The 27,174-nt window shown below is 32.7% G+C and overlaps 1 protein-coding gene across 7 annotated transcripts in view; it reads left to right on the top strand.

The window, feature by feature from the left end:
• Positions 1 to 26,486, top strand: part of LRP1B (LDL receptor related protein 1B) — a 1,895,525-nt gene extending 1,869,039 nt beyond the window's left edge. For 6 of the 7 annotated variants that reach the window (XM_067025948.1, XM_067025945.1, XM_067025949.1 and 3 more), the window contains 5 exons: positions 11,957 to 12,033; positions 18,547 to 18,637; positions 20,034 to 20,178; positions 23,062 to 23,160; positions 24,615 to 26,479. In XM_067025948.1, the coding sequence (XP_066882049.1) occupies positions 11,957 to 12,033; positions 18,547 to 18,637; positions 20,034 to 20,178; positions 23,062 to 23,160; positions 24,615 to 24,755 (553 nt within the window). In that variant the 3' untranslated portion in view covers positions 24,756 to 26,479. Of the gene's footprint in view, positions 1 to 11,956; positions 12,034 to 18,546; positions 18,638 to 20,033; positions 20,179 to 23,061; positions 23,161 to 24,614 lie in introns of all 7 variants that reach the window. The other variant, XM_067025946.1, reaches the window with a different exon arrangement.
• Positions 26,487 to 27,174: the final 688 nt, after the last annotated feature.

Here is a 27,174-nt window from a genome sequence, read left to right as displayed (position 1 = left end):
CTTCTAAAACTACCGCAGCAAGTTTCCTAAGTGTTCTGGAACTGAAGTTAAATATCTCTCTACAAAAGGAACTAAATAGGCTTTTAATTTACCCATATTAACTTATTAGTAAAACTTAATTGTATTAATTTGTTCTCTCTTCTCCTTGACTTTTGTTTGTTGTTTTTACTTTGGTATTTTCTCTCTCTCAAAAAAAGAAAGAAAAAAGAATGAAATAGAGGAAAGTAAGTTGTAGCCCCTGCCCTTGAGGGACTCTGATCTATTTGAGGAGAGATGAGACAAGAAGGAATGTGGCAGGGGCTCTGGGGATGTGAGTGGTGTAAGATAAATGGTGCTTCTGGGGGAGTATTAGACAATAATGTTATACACTGAAATAGTTCTGAGGAACATAGTATGCTTAGCTAGGAATTTGAAATTTATTCCATAAGTCCATAAGCAGTAGGGGAACACTAATAACATTTGACATATGAACTATCTCAATCAAGTGTGTGTTTTAAAAAGGTCTTGATGGCATGGTGCTCTACTGGAACAAGAAGCCCTGGGTTTGAAAAAACAGATTTTAAAATGAATCCCAATTTACAAAGGAAAGGGAGACAATTTTTTAAATTAAAGACATGGCTTTTTAAAAGTGATTTGTTGGTAAACAGGGCACAAAAAAGAGCCAAAAGATAGAAAACCTTATATCTTAGAATTGCAGTTTGTTTTGTTGGTTTCGTTTTTCTTCTCTTTGTCTCATTTGTCATCTCAATATGGACATACTGATAGCATCTACTTCCTAAAATTATTTTGAGGAATAAGAAATGTAATACCTGTTAAAAAAAACAGAATATTGTTTTCAACATAGTAAACACTTAAAAAAAAGTAGAACCTTAGAACTGTTCTAATAGACCATACATAAAATGATCAGTACTTGGCATAATTTGGGCTTCTGGGAGTTTGGAGACAAAAAATAAGCTGTGGAGTTCTTAAAAAGTGCTTGTTATTAAAAATAAGCAAAATATGGCATAAATAAAAGATTAGAAGTGTAATGATTGTGATAGTAATAGTGACTGAAAAGGGAACTACATAACTAAGCTCAAGTCCCATGAGGGGCACGAGAGAAAAAAAAGGCAGCAGGTCCATCCTCAAAAACCTCAGAAAACACACGGGAACTAGGTTTTGAAACATTTTCAAAGCAGATTTTAAAAACTCAGAGGGATGCAAAATGAATATACAAGTACCAAAGGGACATTCATTAAGCGAATGATCTGAAAATTAGTCATTTTGTCATTTTCTTTGGTTTTGTGATTGTTCCATCTAATTATTTTCTTAAAAGTTTAGCATTGTTTTCTAAGTCCTTAGGGTGAGAAACACATAAGGAAATGTACAGGTACTAGGGAAACCTCTATTGGGGTTTTAGGGAAGAAGATAGTGAGTTTCGTTTCTGTCACACATTTTTAAAAGGTAGGAATTATTCTTCTGTATTACAACAGCTAATTAAGGCCTAGGTATTACAAACTACTGGCTCTGCTGAAAGGAGAGGGCACGTTCTACTCTTCAGGCCTCTGCTGTCAGGCTGAGCAACGCTCCTCCTTGTGGACCAGCGACCCTGTGGCCCCATAGAGAACATTTGAGAAGAGCCCAAGGAAGCTGTCAGGAGTGATTTCAAACAGATCACAACTTTTCAGCAGGGGTTTTGAGCAATTCAAATTTAGCAACCTGTGTTGTCCACTATTCAAGAGTCAGGTCATTGCATATCGCTTATTTGTTTTCTGCCCTGTGGCATATTTTCAAAGCACAAAATGTGAAACGTGCATGTCTTTTGGAACAGTAAAGGCCAGGAAAATCTGTCACATCAATATCTATCCTTTATGATCCCAGGTAACAAGTTGTAACTTGTTCTAGCTTTCACCATGCTAGTCATGTCATAGGGAAAACCACGGAATACATACATATATATATATATACCTATATATATATATATACCTATATATATACGTATATATATATATAGGTATATATATATATATATATTTTTTTTTCTTTTTGTGGTACGCGGGCCTCCCACTGTTGTGGCCTCTCCCATTGCGGAGCACAGGCTCCGGACGCGCAGGCTCAGCAGCCATGGCTCACAGGCCTAGCCACTCTGCGTCATGTGGGATCTTCCTGGATCAGGGCACGAACCCGTGTGCCCTGTATCGGCAGGTGGACTCTCAACCACTGTGCCACCAGGGAAGCCCCAGATATATTTTTCTATTAAAGTTTAAAGTCCAGTTTGTGCTTTGAGAGTACAGGTGGCGCTGCCTAACAGAGAATAATTATTGCATAGTTACACATTGGGCAGCTATTGTTATGAAGCTTTGATGTAGTCACCTTATTTTCTCTTGATACTGGGACATGTTCTTGGCCTTTAATATAATCAGTAAGTAAATCAGAATAACCAAAGAAACCAAATACAATATAACTACATAGTATTTTCATTCGTGTACTTGTTACCTCTTTAACAATTTACATTATTTTTCTCTCTATTAGACTGCGTTTCCCAGATTTTGCTGCTATGAAAAAGCACAAATTTCAGATGCTTTTAACAATGAAGGTTTATTTCCTGCTCATGTTCTATCCTGGAACAAGTCAAAAAAAAATAAATCAATAAACCTCCAACCTACTACTTAAATCCAAACCAACTTTTTACGATTTTAAGAAAAGGATCAGAGGAATATAGATTAACCAGCAACAGTGGTTTAAGAGTAAAAAAAAAAAATGAAAAATTCCTTACATTATCGTCAGTTAAGGAAATATTTTCTTCTTTTTCACACTGGAATAGTAGCAGAAGAAAGCCATTTTTGTTAAAGGAATACAGAAATTTTAGCCTAATACTTCCACTCAGCATACAAACAAAAATTGTAATTATATTGATATTGGTGTGCCATATACAAGCTTTAAATTTAATATTCATAGTATTATTCATCACTTGAGTTAAATTAACTTAGAGGGTGTGTAAATTTTATGTACATTGTATCATTTAACTTTCAGGAAGCCTAATTTTTTTTTTAACTTTTATAATGATCAACTTGCCTTGCAAAAAGGAAAAAGAAAAAGAATGGAAGGAAGAAAGGGAGGAAAAAAGAAACAAAGTAAAGAAGGAAGAAGAAAATTTTTGAGGTAGTAAAAGGAAAACATACAATAGAAAGATAAAATATAAAATAAGAAAGGAAGGGGATTTAAGGGGAAAACAAAGGTTAAAGCATAAGAGGCTAGATCTGTGGGAAATGTGTGACAAAAGTGGGAGTATTGCTCTCCGTTGTATTATAAACTAAGCAACCAAAGTGGGTGAATTGCTAGAAGATATATCCTTTGTGAGGAGGAGAGACTAGATTACAGCACAGTTCTGTCTAATTCCAAAACTTACACATGCCATTTGTGTCACACTATACCAGCACTTTAATTTTACACAATTATTGAAATGACTAAATTGAATTAAATTACATTTAACTACATATTTGTTTGTATGATTTTTATATAAAACTGGTTTCCATGTCAATTTACCCATCAGGCAATCGCCTTTAGAATTTTTGTCAGGGAAAGAAGATAAACATTTCTTAGTTAGCTGCATCGTGGGACAAGAACGGAAGTGTCACTCAATTTACAACATTGAATAAGTAAAATTGTACATGTCCAAGTTGCTAAAATGTGATCATCTAATTTTATAAAAGGAAGAATTAATAAATAGATTAATGAAGGAAGGGAGGGAGGGAGGGAGGAAGGAAGAAAGGAAGAAAATATTTGCCTGTTACTGTGGTTCTTACATGTTAAGTGTTTTTCATAGTGGATCAATATTCTTTTCAGTGAGAAATGACTGGTAACTAGCTGAAAACATGTACTTATGAATGGAACTATATATTCTTCATAGAATGGGATATGACACATGTATGTGTTCAACCATATGAGTTCAACCATGCATCCTCCATGCCTTCATGCATTCGTTCATTCATTTTAACAAACAACAAACATATTGATTGACCAAACCTACATACTGACCATGTGCTCAAGAAATGAAGAAATATAAAAATGAATAATAGATGACCCCTACCTTTAAGTAATCAGTCTAGCATAGTCATAGGCAAAGGCATATTTAGAGATTTATAAATAGAGAAATGCAAAAATAGAATGTACCATATTTATGATTGTATGTGGATCAAATATATAAAGATATTTATAACTGCCCCCAAATGGCAATTCTCCATAATGTAAAATACTACTGTAATATTCTATAGCCTTTTAGATTTATTGAAGATATTTATCTAAACTTCCTGAATCAATTTTTAGACTACTGCCTGCATAAACCTTCTCACCTTGAGTCAGGGAAGTAATATAATACTTGGATTAGGAAAGAAATGTGTGTTAATGGCCATCTTTTGTCATAAGCCTTCAGGTGTTTCTGTTTGCAACATGTTCCTATAAGTGTTGAACAAATCTGGTGAGTGTTTTATGACTAATTGACATTTATGCAGCATAGACAAATTTGTTAATTCATACTGACACTTGATTTTAGCAAGTCATTTCAATTTTTTTCATTTACTCTTTTTTTGATTGCTTGTTTTGTTTTAAAACAATTTTAAAAATTTGTGAAATGCAGGTCCTAGATTTTGAGGGAGGCTGAATGGTGGTAACTGGGAAGGTGGTATCAATACTAATACAGTGTACCTTTATCAATTAAAAATGTTTGCCTCTAGAAACCTTTGGTGTTACCTTTTGGTGGGTATGTAAAAATCTTGTAACTAGAACAAAGGCTATACTGAAGTATCAGAAAGGAGGTGACTATCTGTATATAGGAATTATTTCCCAGTGATTTAGACTATAAATTAAAGTGGCTAATATCAATATCTCAGCATATGTGCACTACAACTGAAAATAAATATTTTCTAGAGAATTAGAGTTATATATCTCACTTGTAAAGACATTCACACTCTCAAAACCTTCTGTTAACACTTTGTGATACCCCTACCATTGCCCCAAATTTGTATAGGACTAATATGCCTTGAACGGTATTTAATAACTGCAGTTGACTATGCCAGATATTGCCATTATAATTTGTTTCAGATTTTACGATGTTGCGCCACAGAAACCCTATGAACCAGGAAGGGTGGTCATTAGGTTTTCATAGAAAAATTCCTTATTGTTTACTATTATTTTGGGCTAAAACATAAAATATTCAGGTATAAGATTAGTCACTTTGTCTGCATGGCACTGAGCATGGAGATTTCCAACCCCACCTCCCAGCCCCCATGGCTTGATAAGTTCTTAAGCCAGTTTTGGAATTGGTCATTCATCGTGGCATTATGTAGACAGAACTTTCCACTTGTGTTACAGCATACATTGCTTTTCTTCCCACTTTCAGCTATAGAATTATAACCACCGTTTCTAATCTAATACCCTACATTTATGTCTTCAATTTTATCAACCATATTGCTTAATACTAATTTTATGATTATTCCTTTTCCTTTTGAGTTGATGCATGTAACATATTAATTTAAGTAGAAATCATCTACTCACTCGGAAAAAAACACTTTATGCCTTTCAGATCTGCTTTTAATAAAATTTCCTAGAAAATATCTAGATAATAAAAGGTTTACATTACTAGAGATTTTGTTCTTTTTTTATTATTTATTGAGTCATAATTTCACACTTTAGTGGCCATTTCTGCTCAGGTGGCCTGCATAGAATTTTGTGTTTAAACATTTCTAACTTAAACCAGCCAATCTTAACAAACTTCCTTTTATGGATAACTTCTTGGCAAACTAGATTTTATCTTTTCTTTTATATTTCTCCTTCTTAAAATAGTCACTTTAAATAATGCACTTTGTTAATTTTATTTCTTTCATGGTCACTTCTTCAACCGAAATTTCTCATTACTTTTTACTTTTCCTAAAATAATTGTTGGTCAGAGTTTATTGAACATCTCATTATTATTTTACTTCATCACATTAACCCTTCTCAGAAATCAAAAGCTCTTTCTGACCAGATGTCCTTAATATTAAAGTAAGATTAACTTTGTCATACTAATTTTATCAATACTAGGTAACAAAATGATTTAATGTAATATTTTAAAACTAGGCATTATAATATATAATTATAGAGTTGAACCAATTATACTTATTACAACAAACAAAATTTTAAGATACTAACTTAAGCTTTTTGAAGAAAACAAAGCAGGGTAATACCTAGCTATTTCTATGTTAGAAATAACAGTCAAATTTTGATAGAGAATAGTGCTAGATAAATAGAAATTGTAGTACAAAGCTGTGTGTGTGTATATATATATATATGTGTGTGTATATATATATACACACACATATATATATCTACCAAATAAATGAAATATAGAGTGAATTGTTGTGGAAGTTCAAAATTGTACTGAGTAATAATATAGATGAATTTATAATTGATGGATCTTGATTCTTTAAAGTTGTTTTAAACACATCTACAGTACTTTGGAATCAACACAAAAATGTGAAGTTGGTATCAAGAAGGATATTAACACCCTTCTATAACATGTCCCTCACTGTCACTGCCAGAGACAGAATATCAGGCATTACTGACCACAGGTCTGAGCCGGTGTGGTAATTTTAACAATTTTACTAATCAGAAAATGCATTGATTTTCCTTTGTTCAGATAATATTTCTACTTTCTTATTAAGTGACTGTACTCTCTTGGACATGAGGGAGTAAGGAAAAGCATTTTTCCTACTACTGTGTTGAATTAGAAGGATCATAATAACTCCACATTTTATTTCTACCTCTTATTAGCTATGATTTTTCGGGAAAATCATGTGAACACACACTTCTCCATTTTATAAGATGAATAATTCCAACTCATGGGTTATTATAGAAGCTGAATAAGAATATTTTTCATACGAAAACACTTATCCTAGGACCTGGCACAAAGTTGAGCAAATGTTAATTGAACTTTATGCAAAATTTTATATCAAAGGTAGGATAGAAAATTTTTGAAGCATGTTAAAAAATTATAAATCTTTATGTATATATGAAATAATTTTATCTCAGAAAATTGGGAAACAGTAACAGTTGAAAAAATGTTTCAAAGTCAAGTTAACAAACTGTTGAATTAATATATAAATATCCTTTCCAAATGCAATAAAACGTTTTGTATTTTGCAATACAGCAGTCTGCAAGAAGAGGGGGGCAAAAAAGTACTGGGAGCTACATAGGGTGTAAAGCTTTAAAGTTAAGAATGGCATGCAAATGTAGTCATGTTCTTCCACCAAAAGAGTGAAATTTTCAGAATGAATCAGAAAAAAAAAATTTGCAACTGACTTTTAATGTTTGAATTTTCATCACTGTATGAAAATATTGTTTTATAAATCTGATGCACAAAATGTAGTCATATTTTTATTTTTATTGGATGAGATTTTTGGAGCACCAAAACATGCACGGCACTCTGCACAAGTTTTCTAAGGCTCCTTTAATCCCTTGTGCCATATTTTTTTTTCCCTGTGTGTAGAAAGAAAAGGGTATATTAAAAGATTTTTCATTCTGAATGTCTCCATCATCATGGTTAATAACGGCAGCGTAGCATATAAGAGGAGAAATTCAATTTCAAATTGCTTTAAGGTTTACCTTTGAATTCCACTTTGGTCAGAAGAGTCCCATGACCTTTAAATTTGATGAAAAGAGGGAGCAGATATTAATCTCATTATTTTATTTTGAAGTCCTACCAAAGCAAGTGACTCTAGACGACATTTCCACAAAATGACATGAGTAGTCCACGTAAGTTGATCATTATTACAGTGAAAGACAATACCTAAGGTTTTAATACACTTTCAGTATTTTATATCTGATTTCAAGTCCTTTTGTAAAATGTCTCTGCTACTTCAGAGTTCTCATTGTTTTGGACAGTTTAATTATGTGTCTTATATTTATGCTTGTATTGTAAAAACTGTTTCTTTTTAAATACTATATATTTATTCCCTTATATATGCCAAACTTATTTTGATAGTCCAAAAATATTTACTGTGCTTCCTAGTAATATATGTTACACTATTGCCTTTACACGAAGGTGCTCCCCCTGTTACAGAAAATTACAGTTGAAATATAGAATATTGTAACTATACAATAATTGCACACACTGTTAAAGAACACAGTAAGTTAACTATCCAAGCATTTCATACAGTAACATTCAGATGAGAGTTAGTTACCCCAAACAAAAATCCACTCAGTTACTTTCAGGTACTATATTAAGAACTTCTACCAATGTCATTTAACCTTTTGAACAGTCTTGCTGGGCTACTATTACTCCTATCCTAAATTTTTTTAAAATGATTGAACAATATTTGGTATAAGAACAAAATCTGTGGGAACAGAATAATTTATCTCAAATATCTCTTGAAGTGTGATTTGTGAAGTACTTGCATCAGGCTCACTTTGTTAAAATGCAGATTTCTGGCCACAGCTCCAAGCTGCTTAATGAAAATCTCTGGTATATGGGCCTCCAGAATTTCAACTTTAACACATTTTTCAGTTGGATAATCATTAGTCTAACCTAGAACATAAAGGGAAGAATAAGATTAGGAAAACAATATAACGATAAACAGTCTTTCTTTTTAATGTCACTGGCCTTGGAGAGAAGGGGAGAAATCAAAAAGACTGCTTTTGAAGCAAATATCTTCATACAATAATGTGAAAAGAGAAGGATAAACAATTGTTTGAATAAATAAGAATCTATCTATCTTTCTATCTACCCATCTATCCATGATACAACAATACTTTCATGAATCCAAAATTCATAAAAGTGTTTAAAAAGTTAAATAATTCAGAGTGGTATAGTGATCAAACACATAAGAAAAAGAAGCTGATTTTCATTGTCCTAGGGTAAAGGGCAGTGGGAGAAATCACTGTAGAATAAATTTAAAAGGAAGGATATACAGATGTTTGTGATGGTAAGAAAAAAAATAAGATTTCTTGGGAGGGCCACGCAGGACTAACTCAAGGATAATTGTCCAGGGATGAATAGCAGGGAGCAGTAGATTGCAACAGTACAGATTAAAGATGACGAGGGCATGGACTACGGATTTTTCTTGAGGAACAATGATGAAGACACAGATGCCAGAAATTATTATAGTCAGCATGATTATGCAAATAATTCAGTGGGGAATTTGGCCAGAAATTTTGATGATTCACACACATTTCAATTCTTAAATGATCTGCCATTAATGGCTTTGATCACTGTAGTCTACTCAGAGAATGAAGTTTTATGAATTTCTATAAAGACAGTAAAAATACTTGGTCTTAAATCAACCATTGGCGGAAGTACTTGTGGAGAAGCAAATGCCTTAAGTTGTAGTTTTGGAAGGTAGGCAACAAGAACAATGACTTCTATTTGATTTAATATCTCAAAAGAGATTATTTTTTTAAAAACTGGAACAAATGGAGACAAGTGGAACATATTTTATATTTGGCCATAAAACATTATTTTGTAAGGAGTATAGGGAAAATTGCGAGGTGATCATCAGTTGATTAAGATGCAGAACTGTTAAAATTAATTATTTCTCCAGCACAGTCTTTGAGAGTTATTTCCAGTATGTAATAAACAAAATATTCCCTGAAAGCTAAAAAGTTAAGTGTGCTTCCACAATGCAAAAGAGAGGGGCATGACGACCACTAGCAAGTGTTGTATTTTATCTAATATAAATACTGGGTTCCAAGCTATGGATGAAACAGAAAATTACTCAATACTGTTAATAAATACCACCTGTCCTACTTAAATAATTTCAGAGTTTGGAATAAAAATCACAGTATCCTGATCTTCTTTGTTTAAAAATATCTCTCTGCCCTTCTGGAGTTCTAAAGGCATATTTTTAGTAACTTCCTAAAATACTTAAAACACACGATGCTCATATCAGAACATCTTATCAATTAGCATTTATTCCTCCAATTCCTGAGCAATTCCATTTTCTGACTTCCAAGCATCTCAGTGTTATGATGAGCCCCAGAGGTTCTTATCTCTATTAACACAACAAAATATATCTCAGATCATTTCTCTTGCTTAACATGAACCTGATTTAGGTTGCTGTTGTTACAGTTGTTTTTTAATCAAAGGAGGTAATGTAAAGAGCAAATTTTGATATTTGAATTTTAAAATAGCTTTGCACACATCAGTTATATAATAAAATTACCAAGCAATCAGTACTATTTTTTTCACTGGAGCATGTAAAATATCCTCAGTGGTCAATTAGAAAGATTTGACAAGTGTAAAGCTACATAAAACAAAAAGACTTTTGCAATGATTAGGATTCATTCTAATGACGTTTGCAAAATTTGCCTAAACATCTTATTTTGAATTACCTTTGGACTGTGTCAAGAATTAGGGACTGAAGTACTGTAACAATTTTCTAGAACATTCAACTGCAAAACCACAACTAAGGAAGAAAAGAAATAATTTTTTTAAATCAATGTTGTTATTCGTTTTTCACTTTATTATAATTATTTGAAATATGCTCATTTCATTACCTCACTTCAGTAATACAGTGTCATAGACCTGGCCTTAAAATTTATTTACCTATTTTAATGATTTACTTATAGTATGGTATATAATAAATGTGATGTATAGAAAATATATATGTAAGCTTTTTATAAAGGATCTAAATAAAAAATCAGGATAATGCATTAGTGATGACTTAATAATAATATAATGATATTAATTTTCATTGAAATCATGATCCATACTCATAGTTTTATAATATCATTATTAATCAAATAACTATATTCTTGAATAGTAGTAATATTACTGTCAGTTATTCTGATCTGAAGTTAATGTATGCTTTTATGAAACAAATTTTTGTTTTTGTAATTCGAGTTTGTCAATATGATGATTTTATGAGATTTTGCCCTGTTAGGACACCCGATACTGTCTTCACAAATACCACAAATAATTCACATGGCATCATAGAAGCCTAGTTCCAAAACAGCTTCAGCTATTTGAATTGGCTATGACAGAATTGGAAGAGACCCAGAAATGGCAGTTATTTAGTTTGGCCACCATGCCCAAAGATATCTACTTGGAATAGTTCTGGAAGCTGTTCTTTTACTGTGTACAACTATTCGTGATATGGTGGTATTTGACAGACATTTTAAATCAGAACTGAAGCCAATTAAATTGTTTCTCTATGGATTTCTTCTGACAGATGCATGGAGGCATCTTCTGTTAGCCAGCAGACATTGTTCAAACATAGCTAAAACCATTCCAGCATTTATTTTGATACAATCAGCTAATTATATGGTTGTGATTTATGTTTAAATGAAGGATTTTAATCAAATCTATTATTTTAATCCTCTGTGAGACTTCCCATCATAATGTAATGGTTCCTGTATGGGAAAGACAACTTCTCTGAATGAAAACTTGGGCATATTGTCTTGATTTCATGGGAATAGAAGTATGATCTTAAATGGGAAAGCACTATATTTCCCTATCTCTGATTAAAAGAGTAAAAATTGTGCAGTTTGAACTATGAGACATATGACATTTGCTGTTTGGTTGTTAGTTCCACTTTGAATTTAGAACCAGAAAAAATAAATCACAGAAACTTAGTAAAGAAGGATTTGCTTGACAGGCAAACTCAATTTTTATAGTGGCATAATTTTCAGTACGTCTCAAACTAATCTCAATTCTTAATTAAAATTTCAGTTTTGTTATAAAATATGCCAATTTTAAGTTTAACATAGAATAAAGAAAAATGACTATAAACTTAAATTTTAAAAAGTATTTTAACAAGTGAAGTCCAATTGAAGTTACCTTCAGCATACTGACAATATGCAGGAAATTAGCAGAAATCTCTATCTAAAATTCATGAATCTGTGATAGCAGGCTCTTCCTTCATTTCATTTGGTTAAAGTTACTACATTAGCAGACTTGTGGGTTTTGTTACTCACTGATTTTTTTTTTTTTTTTTAATCTTTCTAGATGCTCCACCAACTGGTCAGGCACACAGTGTGAGAGGCCTGCCCCAAAGAGCAGCAAATCTGATCATATCAGCACAAGTAAGTTTCTCAGATTAATATCTTGGGTGTTCCACATAGTATAGAAAGCATTGTTTTCTTTTTATACCGTTATTGCGGGAATTGACTCTTGGAAAATCTCCTGTATGGAATTTTTCAAGAGATCTGCAATCCGTATGTTTTTTGAAAGAAGAAGCACTGAGCTCTCACCTGGTGACAGGATCCAGTGTTATGTGCTCTTTTAGGCTGTGAGGGTTCATCTCAAACTTTGGCAGTTTTCAGAACACACATCTGTAAACCTAGCTTAAGCTTTTCTTTGGAAATGTGCGTCAGCTGCAAAGGCTGCAAATATCACAATGGATGTGAGAATGCTTGGGGAAGAAAAGTAATTTCATGTTTTATTAATTAGAGTGTATTTTTCTTGAAGTGCATTCAGTGTGTTGTGGAAAAACAAACTTGGTTAGTCTCAAAGTTGTGAAGTATGTTAACAAGCAATTTTTGATAAGGATCATAGTTGATTCATTGCTTCCTTATCTTTAAAGTACTGGTTTTGAAGTATATTAAAATGTAGCAACATTTTACAAGTTTTTTTTTGTGTGTAGCTATAGTCTTAGGACAGGTCCCTGATATGAAAATTTATCTACATCAATATTTTGTGTCTATGTGTGTGTGTTCCAACAATTTTAAATGATTTTATAAAGATTTTCACAGGGCTTCCCTGGTGGCGCAGTGGTTGAGAGTCCGCCTGCCGATGCAGGGGACACGGGTTCATGCCCCGCTCCGGGAAGATCCCACATGCCGCGGAATGGCTAGGCCCATGAGCCATGGCCGCTGAGCCTGCGCGTCCTGAGCCTGTGCTCCGCAACAGGAGAGGCCACAACAGTGAGAGGCCCGTGTACCGCAAAAAAAAAAAAAAAAAAAAAAAGATTTTCACAATAAAAGTCTCACATAAAGTTTCCCAATTCGTACATATTATTACTAATGAGTGGAAAAATTTTGAGAAATCTGGAATAACTATCAAGTGGGTAAATATATTCTTGAAGAGAAAAAAATAATACCTCGATTTATGAATGCTTACTTAGCAATTTTTCTCTAGTCTTTCATTGCTGGTGAGAGAGCATACATGAAAACAAACAAAAAATATACTATGAAATTTGTGAAAAAAGAAAGACATTGTCAAAATCAAAAGTATATGATTTTTGTACCTTAGACGTAGGCTCCCAGTGTTTGCTGATCTACTTGTTTGTTGTGTCTGTCCCCAATGAATTTATCATTGCTTGAAATTCTTCAAGTGACATTTGTCTAAAGTTCCACCATTTAGAGATTAACTTGGGCTAGTAAGGATGACCATCTTTGAAAAATGGCAAAAAGGTATAGAATAAATAACCTTAGAAATGAGGCTTTGCATTTGGAAAAGTGAGGTACATGATTCTGTTCATGGAGCATATGGTGTTACCTTAGAATTTGTGTGTTGTCTTTAGGAAGGGAAAGGAGAAGACTGTAGCAAAGCTATGGACGCATAGTTGTAGGAATAGGACACTAGGATTTGAGGAATTGGTTCATAAAATATAGGAGATGTGGAAAAATATACCTTGCCTAACTTGATATTGCAAAAGAAGAGCAAAAGAAAAAAAGTACTCTCTTCTCTTTCTTCCAGGATCATACTGACATTAGTACTAACAATTCTGGAGGAATACTAATTTATATGATTTTGTGAACCAGTTATAAGATTCAACCATCATTAAGAGCATTTTTGTAATGAAAAAATGCATTTGAGTTACCAACCTGTAGAACATACTGAAGTAATAAGTTGAGAATTAATGAAGTCATGGTACTTTAGGCTTTCTTTTATGATAATTTCTCAATTATCTAAGATAAATTAAAAACTTAGTCTTTTAGAGAGTCAAAACAATTTTAAATATTGATAAAATTTTCTGAAAGAAGGAAACAGAGTAGAATGTCAACTGAATTTTCAATTTATATATAAGGTCCATCTACAAGGGAAAGTTTCGTGTTTGGAAGATGATTTTGAGGAGGGGTGTGCCAGATGTATTTATTGAAAGGTGATGTTGCCAACCATTTGCATTGGTAACAAGCTCCCTTATAAGAAAAATGTCTCTACTTACATGCAACAGTTCTAAAATAGGAACTATCACATGGAAGGAGGAGTTGCAAGTAGTTGTAACCCTTTTTCCAAAGATTCTGATGCTCTTTCTTCCATCACTGATCTAAAGTCATTACATTTAATGGAAGTATCAATGCACGTTGAAAGGGCTATTAGCTATGCAAATGTCAAATTATCTCAGATTTGAGCAAAGTTGACCACATAATGACTCTGTTAAAAGGTACTTATCATCAGACATTTGCACTTAGAGAAACTTGCCTCAGTAACTCTGAAAGGAGAGAAAAGGTAGTTAAACTGATCCCTCCTAAGGTAGGAGGGCTATTTTTATTTTCTCAGGTAAACTCCAGTGGTTTTGAATGGTTGTCATATGTTCTCCGAACTTGGGCAGAAGTCATCTGTTCAATAAGAAAGATGGATACTTTAGGAATGTGTTTTCAAACCTGTATTTCCACTTACAGTGAAGCATTCCATAATCATTGGACCTTGGCACAATCGGGAATATACTGCCTCTCTCAGCCTAACTGCTATCAATGGGCACGAGATTTACCTTTCTAACTGATGAACAGCTTTCTTAATCATCTCGGAGAAGTCATACTGATGTTCTCTGCCCCTTGCGGTTTAAAGTATCTAAAGATCAGCCTGCCTGTGGAATTAAGTGGATCTATTATTCTAGAACTTTCTGCTTAGTTTCCACTTGAAAAAGCAGAAACTTTTCTGAAGTTATTTGGAAGAGTTTTAAACTAAGGATGATTAAATATTTATTTTATACTCCTGTATTAGATTTACCTAAAGTTTTAAGGCAGTGGATGCTCAGTGTTTGGATTATGCTATTCATATCTGCTAAAGTTAAGGAGGATAAAAATATACTCAGCATTTGGGGGGCAGTAATATAATGACTATGGACTAGAGTCCATAGATATGACTTCCTAAATTTCCTTCAACATCATCCTGTTTTTTAATAGCACAAATTCCCAGCTCATTTATGTAGCTTACACAGCCCTTCCTAACATCCCCTTTGCTTTCCTCTACAGCCACATCTCCTTCTACCACCCTCCGCTCTACTCTCCATTCAGACTGTTGTTCCTTGATCTTTTCTCCTCCAGGTTTTCATATTTCTCTCTCAAGATTAATTCAGTATCTCCTCCTCCACTCAAGCTGCATTCTCTTTCATGGGACTCATCCCTCAGGTCTCAAAGGCATACCTGTCCTCCTCCTCTATCCCAGATCTAGTTGGATACTACTCCTCTATGTTTTCAGAGCAATACATACTTTCACTAGGGTAGTGCTTATCACTGTGCTAAATAAACCCATGTGTTTGTCATCTTCTAATATACATCAAACAAGATGAGAGGAGGGACATTTCTATCCCCAGTGCAAAGTAGAGTAAATGTTGAGTGTGTGGAAACCCTTAAAATATATCTGCTAAATGAGAACTGAATGTATAGTCCCTATGACGTCCTAGGCACTGTGCTATTAGCAAAACAAAGATAGATAGCTTATGCCCTCAAGTTACAAATAAATTGATCTCTACAATATATGGTGAAAAGTGCAAAATAGAGGCATGCACAGAGTCATATGGCAATATGTATTTTGAATTAGTTAATAAACATGTATTAGCACTTTCTGTGTAATGGACACAATTCTATTTACATTACTATGAGGTATATATTAATGATAACACTTATTTTGTAAATGTGTAAAGTCAAAGAATATAAATGTTGCTAGTAAGCTGAGATTTGAACAGAGGTAGCCTGGCTCCAGAATCTATTATCTCAACTGTGATGCTGTACTGCCTCTCCCACTGAAGGGGTCTCCTCAACATAACAATTTGATAAGACAGTTCTTTCAAATGGAAAAGCATTTTATAATGAGGCTACAGAACAATGTGGCAAAGAAAGACTGGCTCTATTTTCTGTGAGAAGTTTGTTGAGATTTCCCCTCCACCCAATAACAAGTTCAGAGTGTGCTTTTTTTTTTAATCTGTTTAGAACAGTCCACCAAAAATATACTATTAAAAATATCACCTACAATAGATCTTGATTGTTATATGTTAACAATATAATATTTACTGCCATATATACTGCTTGGAAAAAATACTTATTTTGATAAATATCTATACTATATTCTAAAAATATATATAGTTGCTAGTTGTTTCCATGAATATAAACTAATTTACAAAAAAATAAAGAAAAACTTGCCAAATTTTCACACATTGTTTATTGTCTATACTGAGCATTATCGCAGTTACCTTGATAGGTTATATATCTTATATGTTTATGTTATATAAACATATAAGAATGCTAAGCTCTTAAACAGAGTGTTGTAATGTAAGGGATTGGAACTGCCATCTGTCATGGGAAAAAGAAAAAGAAAAACAAAGTTATTTGTTTTCTAGCATGCATAATTAACAGCATTTCTACCTAATAAAAATAAAATAAACTATGTAGAACAAAGTCTAACATTCTAAATAATTTGTAATTGCTTTGAGGAGAAAGTAACTTTATATACCTTAAAACTAGTATTGATATATATTTTAAACCTACAAATTTACCACAAATTTTAGCAGAAAAAAATATAAATGATGAAGTGAGGATATTTATAAAGTTGTGATCAATCAGTTGAAGTCAGTTTATGAAGAAATCAAGCTGTTCACTGGTATTTAAAATTTGTGAACAAATGTTAATTACTATCCAAGGTGCCAGATTCTCCACTTACATTAATTACTAATAAATTACACATTCATATAAAGTTCACTTTCCCAAAACCCAGTAAGTAATGTAATATCAAACTCACTAAATCATATAGTGCTAGTAACAGCATGAGAAAAATAAAATGAGGTTTACATTTCAGAAACTGACTAAACAAGGCAAGCCATTTTCTTGCATGGAAGAGAGTTATTTGGTTATTTTAGTCAAGTTATTTTTGAAGTTCCAAATTGAAAGATTATCTTATATATGACATTTCCTTAATAAAGACTTTTTGGTATTTTGGTAAATGATCTGCAATACGTACTACCTCACACAGATATCTGTGGCTAGAGCTGTTAAAACTGATCTATATTTTTATTTTAAATTCCCTAAGCAGCTGCTTATCATGTTTAATATTACCATTAATTTCTACCACAGTATTTTACATGTACATGTATATGCAGAGGAAAATTCATATATTTAATAACTATTAATGTTTCATTCTTGAACCCTTCAAGATCCTCACATTAAATTTCAATTAGTTTGGGTGTTGCTTTGTTTCTCAGTTTAGCCAATGATTAAGCTGACTTGACAGACTCAATGAGATACTTATTCCAAATAGACAAAGACTTTGTCTTATGGGAACTAGATATTTGTCTGTTGGAAACATCAGATTTAGGTACTTGATAGAGCTTCTTAATACTCTCCTGTTATTAGGCAACGCTTGCATTCAGTTTTCTTCCTGCATAAGTGACATATGACCCTAGGTGTATCTTACTGTGGATCGCATCATCAGTAAAAGGGTATTGTCTCCTTCTTTAGAAAAAAAAGATTGCTCTTATTGCCAACCTAGAAATGGAGGACAGGGCAGAGGTCCTCCTCAGTTTTACTTCTCCCCTATGCTCAGATGCATAAAAACTAAGACCCACTTTCTATGACCACTTTTGAAAATCTATTCCTTAGATCTGTTATTCCATTTTGAAGATGAGTAATACAACCTAAGATCATTCTTATAAAGGGGGAAAGTGGACATTTACAACATAAGCCAAACACTTAAATGTGGTTTGCTGAAACTATTCTGGAACTGGAATTTGAGAAAGAGAATCCACTTTGTCCCCCTATTTTGTTGAATCAAGCTAAGAGCCCTATGTGGTAGGTCTTCATGTCTCTATTTTAATGGGTAAAGAGCATGAGCCTCAAATTTTAAATAACTTTTCCAAGGTCTCACTTCAGGTAGGTGGTGAAACTGATATTTAGGCCTATGTCCATCCAAATCCAAAACTGTTGCCCCTTTTGTTTTACCAGGCTGCCATCTAGCTTGCCACATGTACTCATGGCCAGGGAGTATTTATAGCTAAAGGAAAAAAAACTAAGGGTGGAAATATGGCCAGGGAAATTGTGGAAATGTGTGTTCAGTCACAGTTTCTTTACTTATGTCATGTGCAAATAAATGTGTCTGGTGAGAATCAGACTGACAAAGAAGTCAGTATTTCTAACCTCAAGGTATTTCACTGTAACATATAAATGAAAGATATCTAAAGAAACATTTCCAGCAGATCAAGTATTTAATAAGAAAGTGATTTTCCAGTAATGTAGTTATGAACTAGGAATATAGACATTTGGCCTAAGTTTTATTTTTATTATGTCAGTTGTTAAATGATTTGGTGTAATAAGGTGTTCAGTTATATCAATCTTGTCTTCATTTTATTTATGTGTTCATCTATTCATTCATTTCTTTTTCAGGAAGCATAGCCATCATTGTGCCTCTTGTGCTCTTGGTGACTTTGATAACCACCTTGGTAATTGGTTTAGTGCTTTGTAAAAGAAAAAGAAGGTAAGATGCAATAGTCTAGACCAACAGTAAATAAATTACACAAATAGTTACAGAAACTGATTTTTTTTAAGAAAATTTCTTAAAGTATGATTTACATATTCTAACTGCTGAATTCTATGTTTTTTTAACCACTTTATCCCTCTACTTCATTTTAAGTGATTATAATTTAGACAACCTTTCCCTTATGTTATATGGATGGAATGGCTGCATTTGCATATTCCAACAAAAATAACAAGGGAGTTATTAAACATTCAATAGAATTTTACATTTGTGGTAGTTTTTCCTTGAAACAGCAAGAGTCTCTAAAGAGCATTTTATAATATTAATGTGTAAGATTAGTAATGTCAATAAAATGATAATGACTATGTATTGTATGTCACAAATTGTGCATTTTATTCACAAATTACATATTTGTTGATTTTATATATTACTGGAAGTATCATTATTTCAACTTATATGAATATGCAGTTAAAATATCTATAAGGAGTGAGTTGTCTGTGGCATTATTATCTGGAAGCTAGAGTTTGTGAGTCAGTTTCTGAATTATGTAAAAGAGGATTTTAGCCACGTGACTTGAGGATTGAAAGTTTATCACTATTTTTTTATAGACTTTTTCAGGAACGAAATGGAAAAAGTAGAATTTTAAAGGGCAGTTGAGGGCTTCCCTGGTGGCGCGGTGGTTGAGAGTCCGCCTGCCGATGCAGGAGACACGGGTTCGTGCCCTGGTCCGGGAAGATCCCACATGCCGCGGAGCGACTAAGCCCGTGAGCCATGGCCGCTGAGCCTGTGCGTCCGGAGCCTGTGCTCCGCAGCGGGAGAGGCCACAGCAGTGAGAGGCCCGCATACCGAAGAAAAAAAAAATAAAATAAAATAAAAAAAAATAAAATAAATAAAGGGCAGTTGATTAGTGAACATTCAGTTTCAACTAATGTGGTATTAGCTATTTACAAGGAATATGTTCTAAGTGCATTTTTAATTGTTAAATCTAAATAATTTGGGAAAATAATGTATTACATTCAGAGTTTTTGTTCCTCTGTGAATCAATAAATGTCATTTATTTTCAGTGTATTTTATTTAAGAATGTTCCATCAGTTATATTAAAATATCATTAGGGCTTCCCTGGTGGCACAGTGGTTGAGAGTCCACCTGTCGATGCAGGGGACACGGGTTCGTGCCCCGGTCCGGGAAGATCCCACATGCCACGGAGCCACTAGGCCCGTGAGCCATGCCCCTGAGCCTGCGTGTCTGGAGCCTGTGCTCCACAATGGGAGAGGCCACAACAGTGAGAGGCCCGTGTACCGGAAAAAAAAAAAAAATCATTAAATCTACAAATACGAAAGTTTCATTCACCACATTGTGATATTTAGACAACTCACACAATGTTCACTTATTCTAGGACAAAAACTATAAGAAGACAACCTATTATCAATGGAGGAATAAATGTAGAAATTGGCAATCCATCTTACAACATGTATGAGGTGGATCATGATCACAGCGATGGAGGTCTTTTAGACCCTGGCTTCATGGTAGATCCAGCAAAGGTAAAGTTTTAAGATGATGGACTGTGAACACTAACATTCTTGTGTCATTTCTCTATAAAATGGTTCTGAATTTCATCATCATTTCTTTTATCTGAAGTTAGATTAAAGAACTTTAGGATGCATTGAATTTTATAGTCTCTTCTAAAGAAAAAATAAAATTATGGACTGCATTCACCTGAAGCACGAAGTTAATGTAACATGTTTTGGAAAATAATATTTATTTATTCACTTAGTTTATAAACATAGCTTATTTAAAGTAATATCTTATTCAAATGTGTTGAGGTGCTGGCACATCTAAATATACAGCCTAGTGTAAAATTACTGATTTATTTTTAATAACAAAAAGAGTACAGTATTTCATTGCCAAAATAAGTACTTTATTTCCAGTAATGTTTTATTGAAGAGTCCACTAAGCTGTGTTCTTGGATTTGTTTGTAATCAAATCACTTTTAAACAATATTCTTCTACCTACTATAATATCCTTCTTATTGATTTGAGACATACCATTGATATATATATAGCCTAAAAATCCACAGTTTTTTTTTTAGTTTCTATTAGTTTATATTACTGAATGCTCAGTTTGGAAGCTTTCATAAGAAATAGATAAATGATACAACTATCTAGATAAACTTGCAAAGATTCCCTTCACTGTATAATTGGAATATTTTGCATGATAATTATAGAATATTTTAAGAGCATCAGTTGAATAAATGAATTAATAGCATCAATTTGCTAGTATGGTATGATTTTTATTAACTTATTTGTTCATTCATTAAATGGTTATTTATATTCTGATATATTAAAGGTATTTTGTCCAAAATGCACCATTATACTAAATAATCGCAATGATCACATGGCTTTGCACTCATAGCAACAGCTTTTCCCAAAGAAACTGAATAGGTCCCATATATTCAAGCTAGTTCTGAATCCAAGGCCAGACTTTCTAAGCCTATAACGGGTGGTCTGAAACTGAAGAAGTATTCATTTCTATGAAAAGAAATCAATCATTATTGCATAGATAAGTTTTTACTCTATCAGAAGATATTGTATACTTTTTTCCTCATTAGAAATATTTTTTTATTTACTCTAAATTATTAATTCAGTTACTAACTGCTACATTTGAAGTTGTTTGTGAAATAAACGCTGGTAACCTAAGTTTCAGTGTTTTGTACTTGAAATTGAAAAAGTAAACATACTGTGCATGTCATTTGATAATTTATAAAGAAGAAAGACATCTGAAATAATAGACTTCTCATATCCTATGAATTTTTCTTAGGAATAAAATACAGTGTCTGTAATATAATATGAACTGATGAGGATATACCTTATACACTTTTTATAAGCAGGAGAGTTCTCATTTTCCCCATCATTTTATTTCTAGTGATAGAACTAAGCCTATTTTGGATACTTGAAGGGACTAGCTTTTTAATATTCCATTTGATTTTTAAAATATTTACTCTAGGAAGATAAAACTATGCTTCAGCGCCCCTCAAGTTTATATTTAATGTATTTAGCAAATAACATTCAGTAAATATATATTTACTTATTTTCTGATTGACCAAAATTACACTAAATGTGACTTAGATGGCTGATTCTAGCTGACTCCTGATGTTTGAAATTTAAATATGAATTGTTGCCTAAGAATTAACTGCAGAAAATACATTTATAGGTATAGACGATTTTGAAAAGCAGGTAGCCATACCAAAGCAACCTTCATGATGAAGTGTTTTTCATAGAGTATTCACTTGTTACAATGGTTTGATATATTCATGATGTGATCAAATACAAATTGCATTACACATAAAGAAGATTTTTGTGGAATATTTTCATTATTTTCAAAATGGGTAAAATTTCTCCTTCAATGGTACCTTAGAAATCAAAAGAATTGAAATAATAAATTTTATTAAAAAAAGATTTGTCTATGGAGGCAATCACAGAATAGTTTGAAGAGTTCATAAAAGGGGAATTAGTATCTATTGGTTTTATACAAATTCATCTCAATCCTTACTTAGATTGTTTTTAATATCTTCTAAATGAGACCTTTGTGGGGGAAAATAAAGAGGCAATATTGACCTGATTTTATATTTAAAATTTTTTTCCTGGGACCTTTGCCCTTGTCCCAAACTTTATGATCATTCATTGTTAAGAGTTGATAGTTACAATTTTGAAAAATATGTATGTTCATTAATATTTTAATATTCGTCAACTTTTCATCTAGCTTTTAAAATTCCTTTTTGGTCACTAATAACTATTCATTCTATCATGAATATGAGTGTACCAGAGTGACTTATTCTGCCCTTAGACCCAAGAAAGTCTAAAGCCATTGCTCTTGCACAGAGTTTAGTGAGCCAATCTGATTACTAATTAATTTGCTTTAAACTAGAGAGTCAGATTTAACAAAAAACAGATAATTTGTTTTGATATATCGAATTTTAAATTTGATTTGTATATTCTAAAAATATAGAGGTCATGAACCTTTAATTAGAACCAGTAAGATAAATATTTGAGTTTACAGAATGGGCTCCTATCAGAACTTTTCAAAGTGACAAACCTTAAGTGAGGGAGGCTGATGCATTTTTCATAGGACTGATAGCAACCATGTGCTTTTTGGGGGGAGAGAATGAAGTTAAATAAATAATGGAGGTTTCTAGGTGAATGGTGTGTCTATAAGTAAGCTAAACTAAGAGAAATGTCTTCTGTGAATCACAGCTCTAATATTAATAGTTATTTCATAAATTATTGAAACTACCATGAACACAATGTTGATGCCCCAGGGCTGAAGAATATATCTTATGTTATTTTTATGACTTAACATGAGTTTATGTCAATGAAAACAGTTCCGTGATATTAGAACAGAAACTAAAATTCTCTGTTTACACACAGCCCAGGTATATAGGGGGAGGGACCAGTGCTTTCAAGCTTCCACACACAGCGCTGCCCAGCTACCTAAACTCTGATTTGAAAGGACCACTAACCGCTGGGGTGAGAGAAAATTCATTATTCCATATCCATTCCATCACAGAACTCCTCACAATCAAAGATGATTACTAGACTTAGATAGGGGCTTATCTTTAATGATTTTTTAATTAACAAAAGATTTCAAAACAGCATGAAAATTGGGGGCTTAAGTGTCCTGCGTATGCAAGATTATATATGAAATGTTATTTTTGGCAAGTTATTCAGTAGAAATATCTCTTCTTATAAATTTGAAAATGTTAAAGCTCCTTAACAGTAAACATGAGCATTTGCTATTGTTAGAACAGAACTCTCTAGCCAGAAATTTAAGCTGAATAGTTTAAATTTATGTTTGGCTTGGTTTATTTTCTATTAAGATGCTTTGTTTAGTATATACAAATTTGATATCCTTTTAAATAAAAATATAATACAAAATGTGGCATTATATGGAGAAATTAGAAATGGTGTATGAAACCATTCTTGAAAACTTTTTAAGTAACTTGTTTCTAGAGAAAGGTGCTTTGTCTAAAGTTACATGGTTCATATTGGAAAGAAGAGGGATTAAAGACAGGTATCAAGATTCCTAGGATTGATCTCACCCTTGTACTTCTCTCCCATCAACTGTTTTTCATTCTCATTTTTTTATCATGTTTGTCTCATTTGCATGGCTCAAAAAATATAATGTGTCTTTGTTATGACTAAGATTTAACGTGTTATTTTGGAAAGACAAGATTTTAAAAAACCAACTAGGTAACAATCTCATGTTAAGTTGCAACTATTAAAATAATAAACATTGTATATGTTTTTCAAATGAAAGAGATCATTTCTGCATGTCTCAATTCTACCTCAAAGTAATGCAAGTATCTATGAAACTTAGAATGACTGTGTCCTTCACAATTCTTTAGAAGAATCCAAAAGTATTTCCAATAATAAATACATGGAGATTGTTTGAAGCAAAAATACTGTTTTTATTTTTTAAAGTTTACACAGCTAATGTAGTTTACTTTCATTTTTCTTTGTTTTTTTTTAAATTTCATATTGAAAAATTATAAGTACCAAGTAGTTAGATAACCAAGCAAAAAGATGGCAGCACATCTTTCCTGCCACTTCAATAGCATTAAGGGGAGAAAACATGGACTGGAAATAAGACAATTTGGTTTAATGTTCTGTACTTTTAAATAAAGTCACAGTGAATATAGCTTTCATGATGATTTCTTCAGGCTTTCAATATTATGTCAAAGCTCCCCTTAGGTTCACAAGTTAACTGAAAAACATACAATTATGTTTTTATCTAAAACGATGCTAAAGTCGACGAAAACCTGTAAACAGAATTTAAATTACATTTATATAATTACTATTTAGTAAGTTAAATGAAATGCATGTAAATGTTGTTAACAGTAAAAGATAGACATCATAGAAAAAAATAACAAATTCATGTGGTCAAAACAGGTAATAAAACTATATTTATTTTTCTCCTTCAGCCAACAAATTACTCCAATCCGATATATGCGAAATTGTATATGGATGGGCAAAACTGTCGAAACTCCTTAGGAAGTGTTGATGAAAGGAAAGAACTGCTTCCAAAGAAAATAGAAATTGGGATAAGGGAGACAGTGGCATAATGAGTGATACCTTTTATATACTGTATAAATGTATAAAATGTAAGGATTACTTTTGTATGTTCCAACAGTATTATACTTGTTTTGGGATCAGCATTACCTCTTCCTTTATCTTTTTTCTGGTCAATTGTTTTCTGAGTTTTCTGGGTTTTATTTTTTGCTGATGACTACTGATTGACCATTTGTATGGTATTTTTATGAAAAAGAACTGCACTACAGTACAATTTACACCAATGCTGCTGATAAGACACCTTTGAATTTGTTAAAATTAAAAACAACATATTCCTTTGTAGTGTGAATATGAGCAATCTATTTTATATGAACTTTTTTGGTTCTACTTAATCAACAAAGATAATCTCTGCACTTTTTCATTATACGGTCTGAAACCTGTAATACAATATCATTTAATTTTCTGTTTAAATTGATGGAAAAATGATTGAATGCTCAACTCTCTTCTTTGTGCCCATTAAGACTGATTCAGACTGCTGAAAATATATAGCCCTCACACGTTCAGCATAGCCAGCTTTGCAATTAGTCTTAGGTTGCCAAGTGAGAATTTTGATGAAAAACCTTTAAAAATTTATAAAATTAATAATTTGCATGAATACATATGACTACATTTTCCAAAATTTAGTGGACTCTATTGTGATATACTAAAAGTATACACCCTATAAACAATAGTTATATTTAGGTAGTAGAAGATAGCAAAATAATAATCAAAAGTGGAAAGAACACACTTGCTATGGGAGAAGCATTTTGTTTTCCCTCAGTCCTGAGGTAAATAGCCAGCCTAGAGCACAACAGGGCATTGGGCACTCATGTCTTAGGAGTTTCTTCCCAGTCACGCGCATTTTGTGGAAGATTAACCCAACCCCTACCACACAGAACACTAAAGAATACTATATAAGCACACAAATTGATGACACAATTTCAATTATGTGAATGCATTCTCTTTGCAGGATCAAAAGGAAGAGGCAAGGCAGCCATTGTGGTATAGAGTAATCAGCAAATATTTTCAATATACAATATGACTAATCTGTTATTTGCCCTATCCAAAATATATTCTTAAGGGACTTTCCAAGTTATGGAAAAACAATTATCTGCCCATAATCAAAGGTGGAGAGTATACATGCTGACCAGTTACTCTGGTACTCTGATTTCTTCTGGTTATAGAAAACACATGGACCCCATTTACTTGTCTGTTTTCACATTTCAGTTGAAACACACATACGATTTATTTAAGTTGTATAAAAAAGTATAGCATTTTTATACAAATATCTTTAAAGGCACAAAAGATTTATTCACAAGGTATGGAGGGCTTTTTGTTCCTCTGATAGACATGACTGACTTTTAGCTGTCATAATGTATTAACAGATGAAATATGTTTGTGGTTGCTCTTTATCCCTTTGTACAAGCATTAAAAAAAAAAACACTGCTGTTTTATAAAGAGACTTTTTGTTGTACTATATGCATGCATACTACCTATTTCTAAACTTTGCCATATTGAGGCCTTTATAAACGATTGATTTATGTAATACTAGTGCAATTTTGCTTGAAACAATGTTATGCATATCATAAACTTTTCCAAGTTCTTGTTTAAGTACATTTTTTAAATTGAACAGTATTTTTCATTTGGGTTATAATAGTCATTTTGCCTATGTTTCTACAATGAAGTGTTAAATACTTTATAAAAAATTGTTGACTGGCTAATTTAAATGAAATTCTACATATTTAAGTGCTTGTGTTGGGTAGTTTTTGAAAAGGAAATTATTTTCTTTATGGAGTGTAATATTCTTAGGAAGTTATTTTAGTAAACATGAGACATAATTTTTGTTGTATCCTTAGGACATACTACTTGGGGTAGGACTGATTTCATTGCATCATTTTTCAAATCACAATAAGAAGGTATTTTCTCTCTTCTTGAAGTAGAAACACATCCCTTACTTTTTCCTTTTCCCTGCCATACATTGCTCATCATGGACGCCATGTTGCAATAGAAAGAAAGATAGGTTATATACAGAGTAGTATGACAATTGTTTTGAAATAAGCCAAAGTTCTTCCTGCTCTTTCCCATTCTCAAAAAAATGTACTTTAAGGAAAACTCAGAATCCATTAGATGCTGTGTAGACATTATTTTGTAAATGGAATAGTTATTAGTGTACCTACTTGGAGTATTGGACTAGAGATGCAAGTACAGGAGGGTCTGATTGACTGGAGCTATCATTGAGTTGTATTATCTAAAAGGGTCTTTGTATATCAGATGATATTTATGACAGTAGCTGACACTATCATTTGAAAGAGAAGAACCCACAGATTGGAATGACCTCAATGCAACTAATATTAGTATAAGTAACTACCAAAACATACATGATATACAACCCACCAACTAACACTCAGGGTCTGGTATCAATGACCTATTTTC

The sequence above is a fragment of the Kogia breviceps genome, chromosome 2 (genome assembly GCF_026419965.1).
Source record: "Kogia breviceps isolate mKogBre1 chromosome 2, mKogBre1 haplotype 1, whole genome shotgun sequence".
Lineage (NCBI taxonomy): Eukaryota > Metazoa > Chordata > Mammalia > Artiodactyla > Physeteridae > Kogia > Kogia breviceps.
The sequence above is the reverse complement of the archived record's forward strand: the minus strand, read 5'-3'. Positions and strand labels throughout refer to the sequence as shown.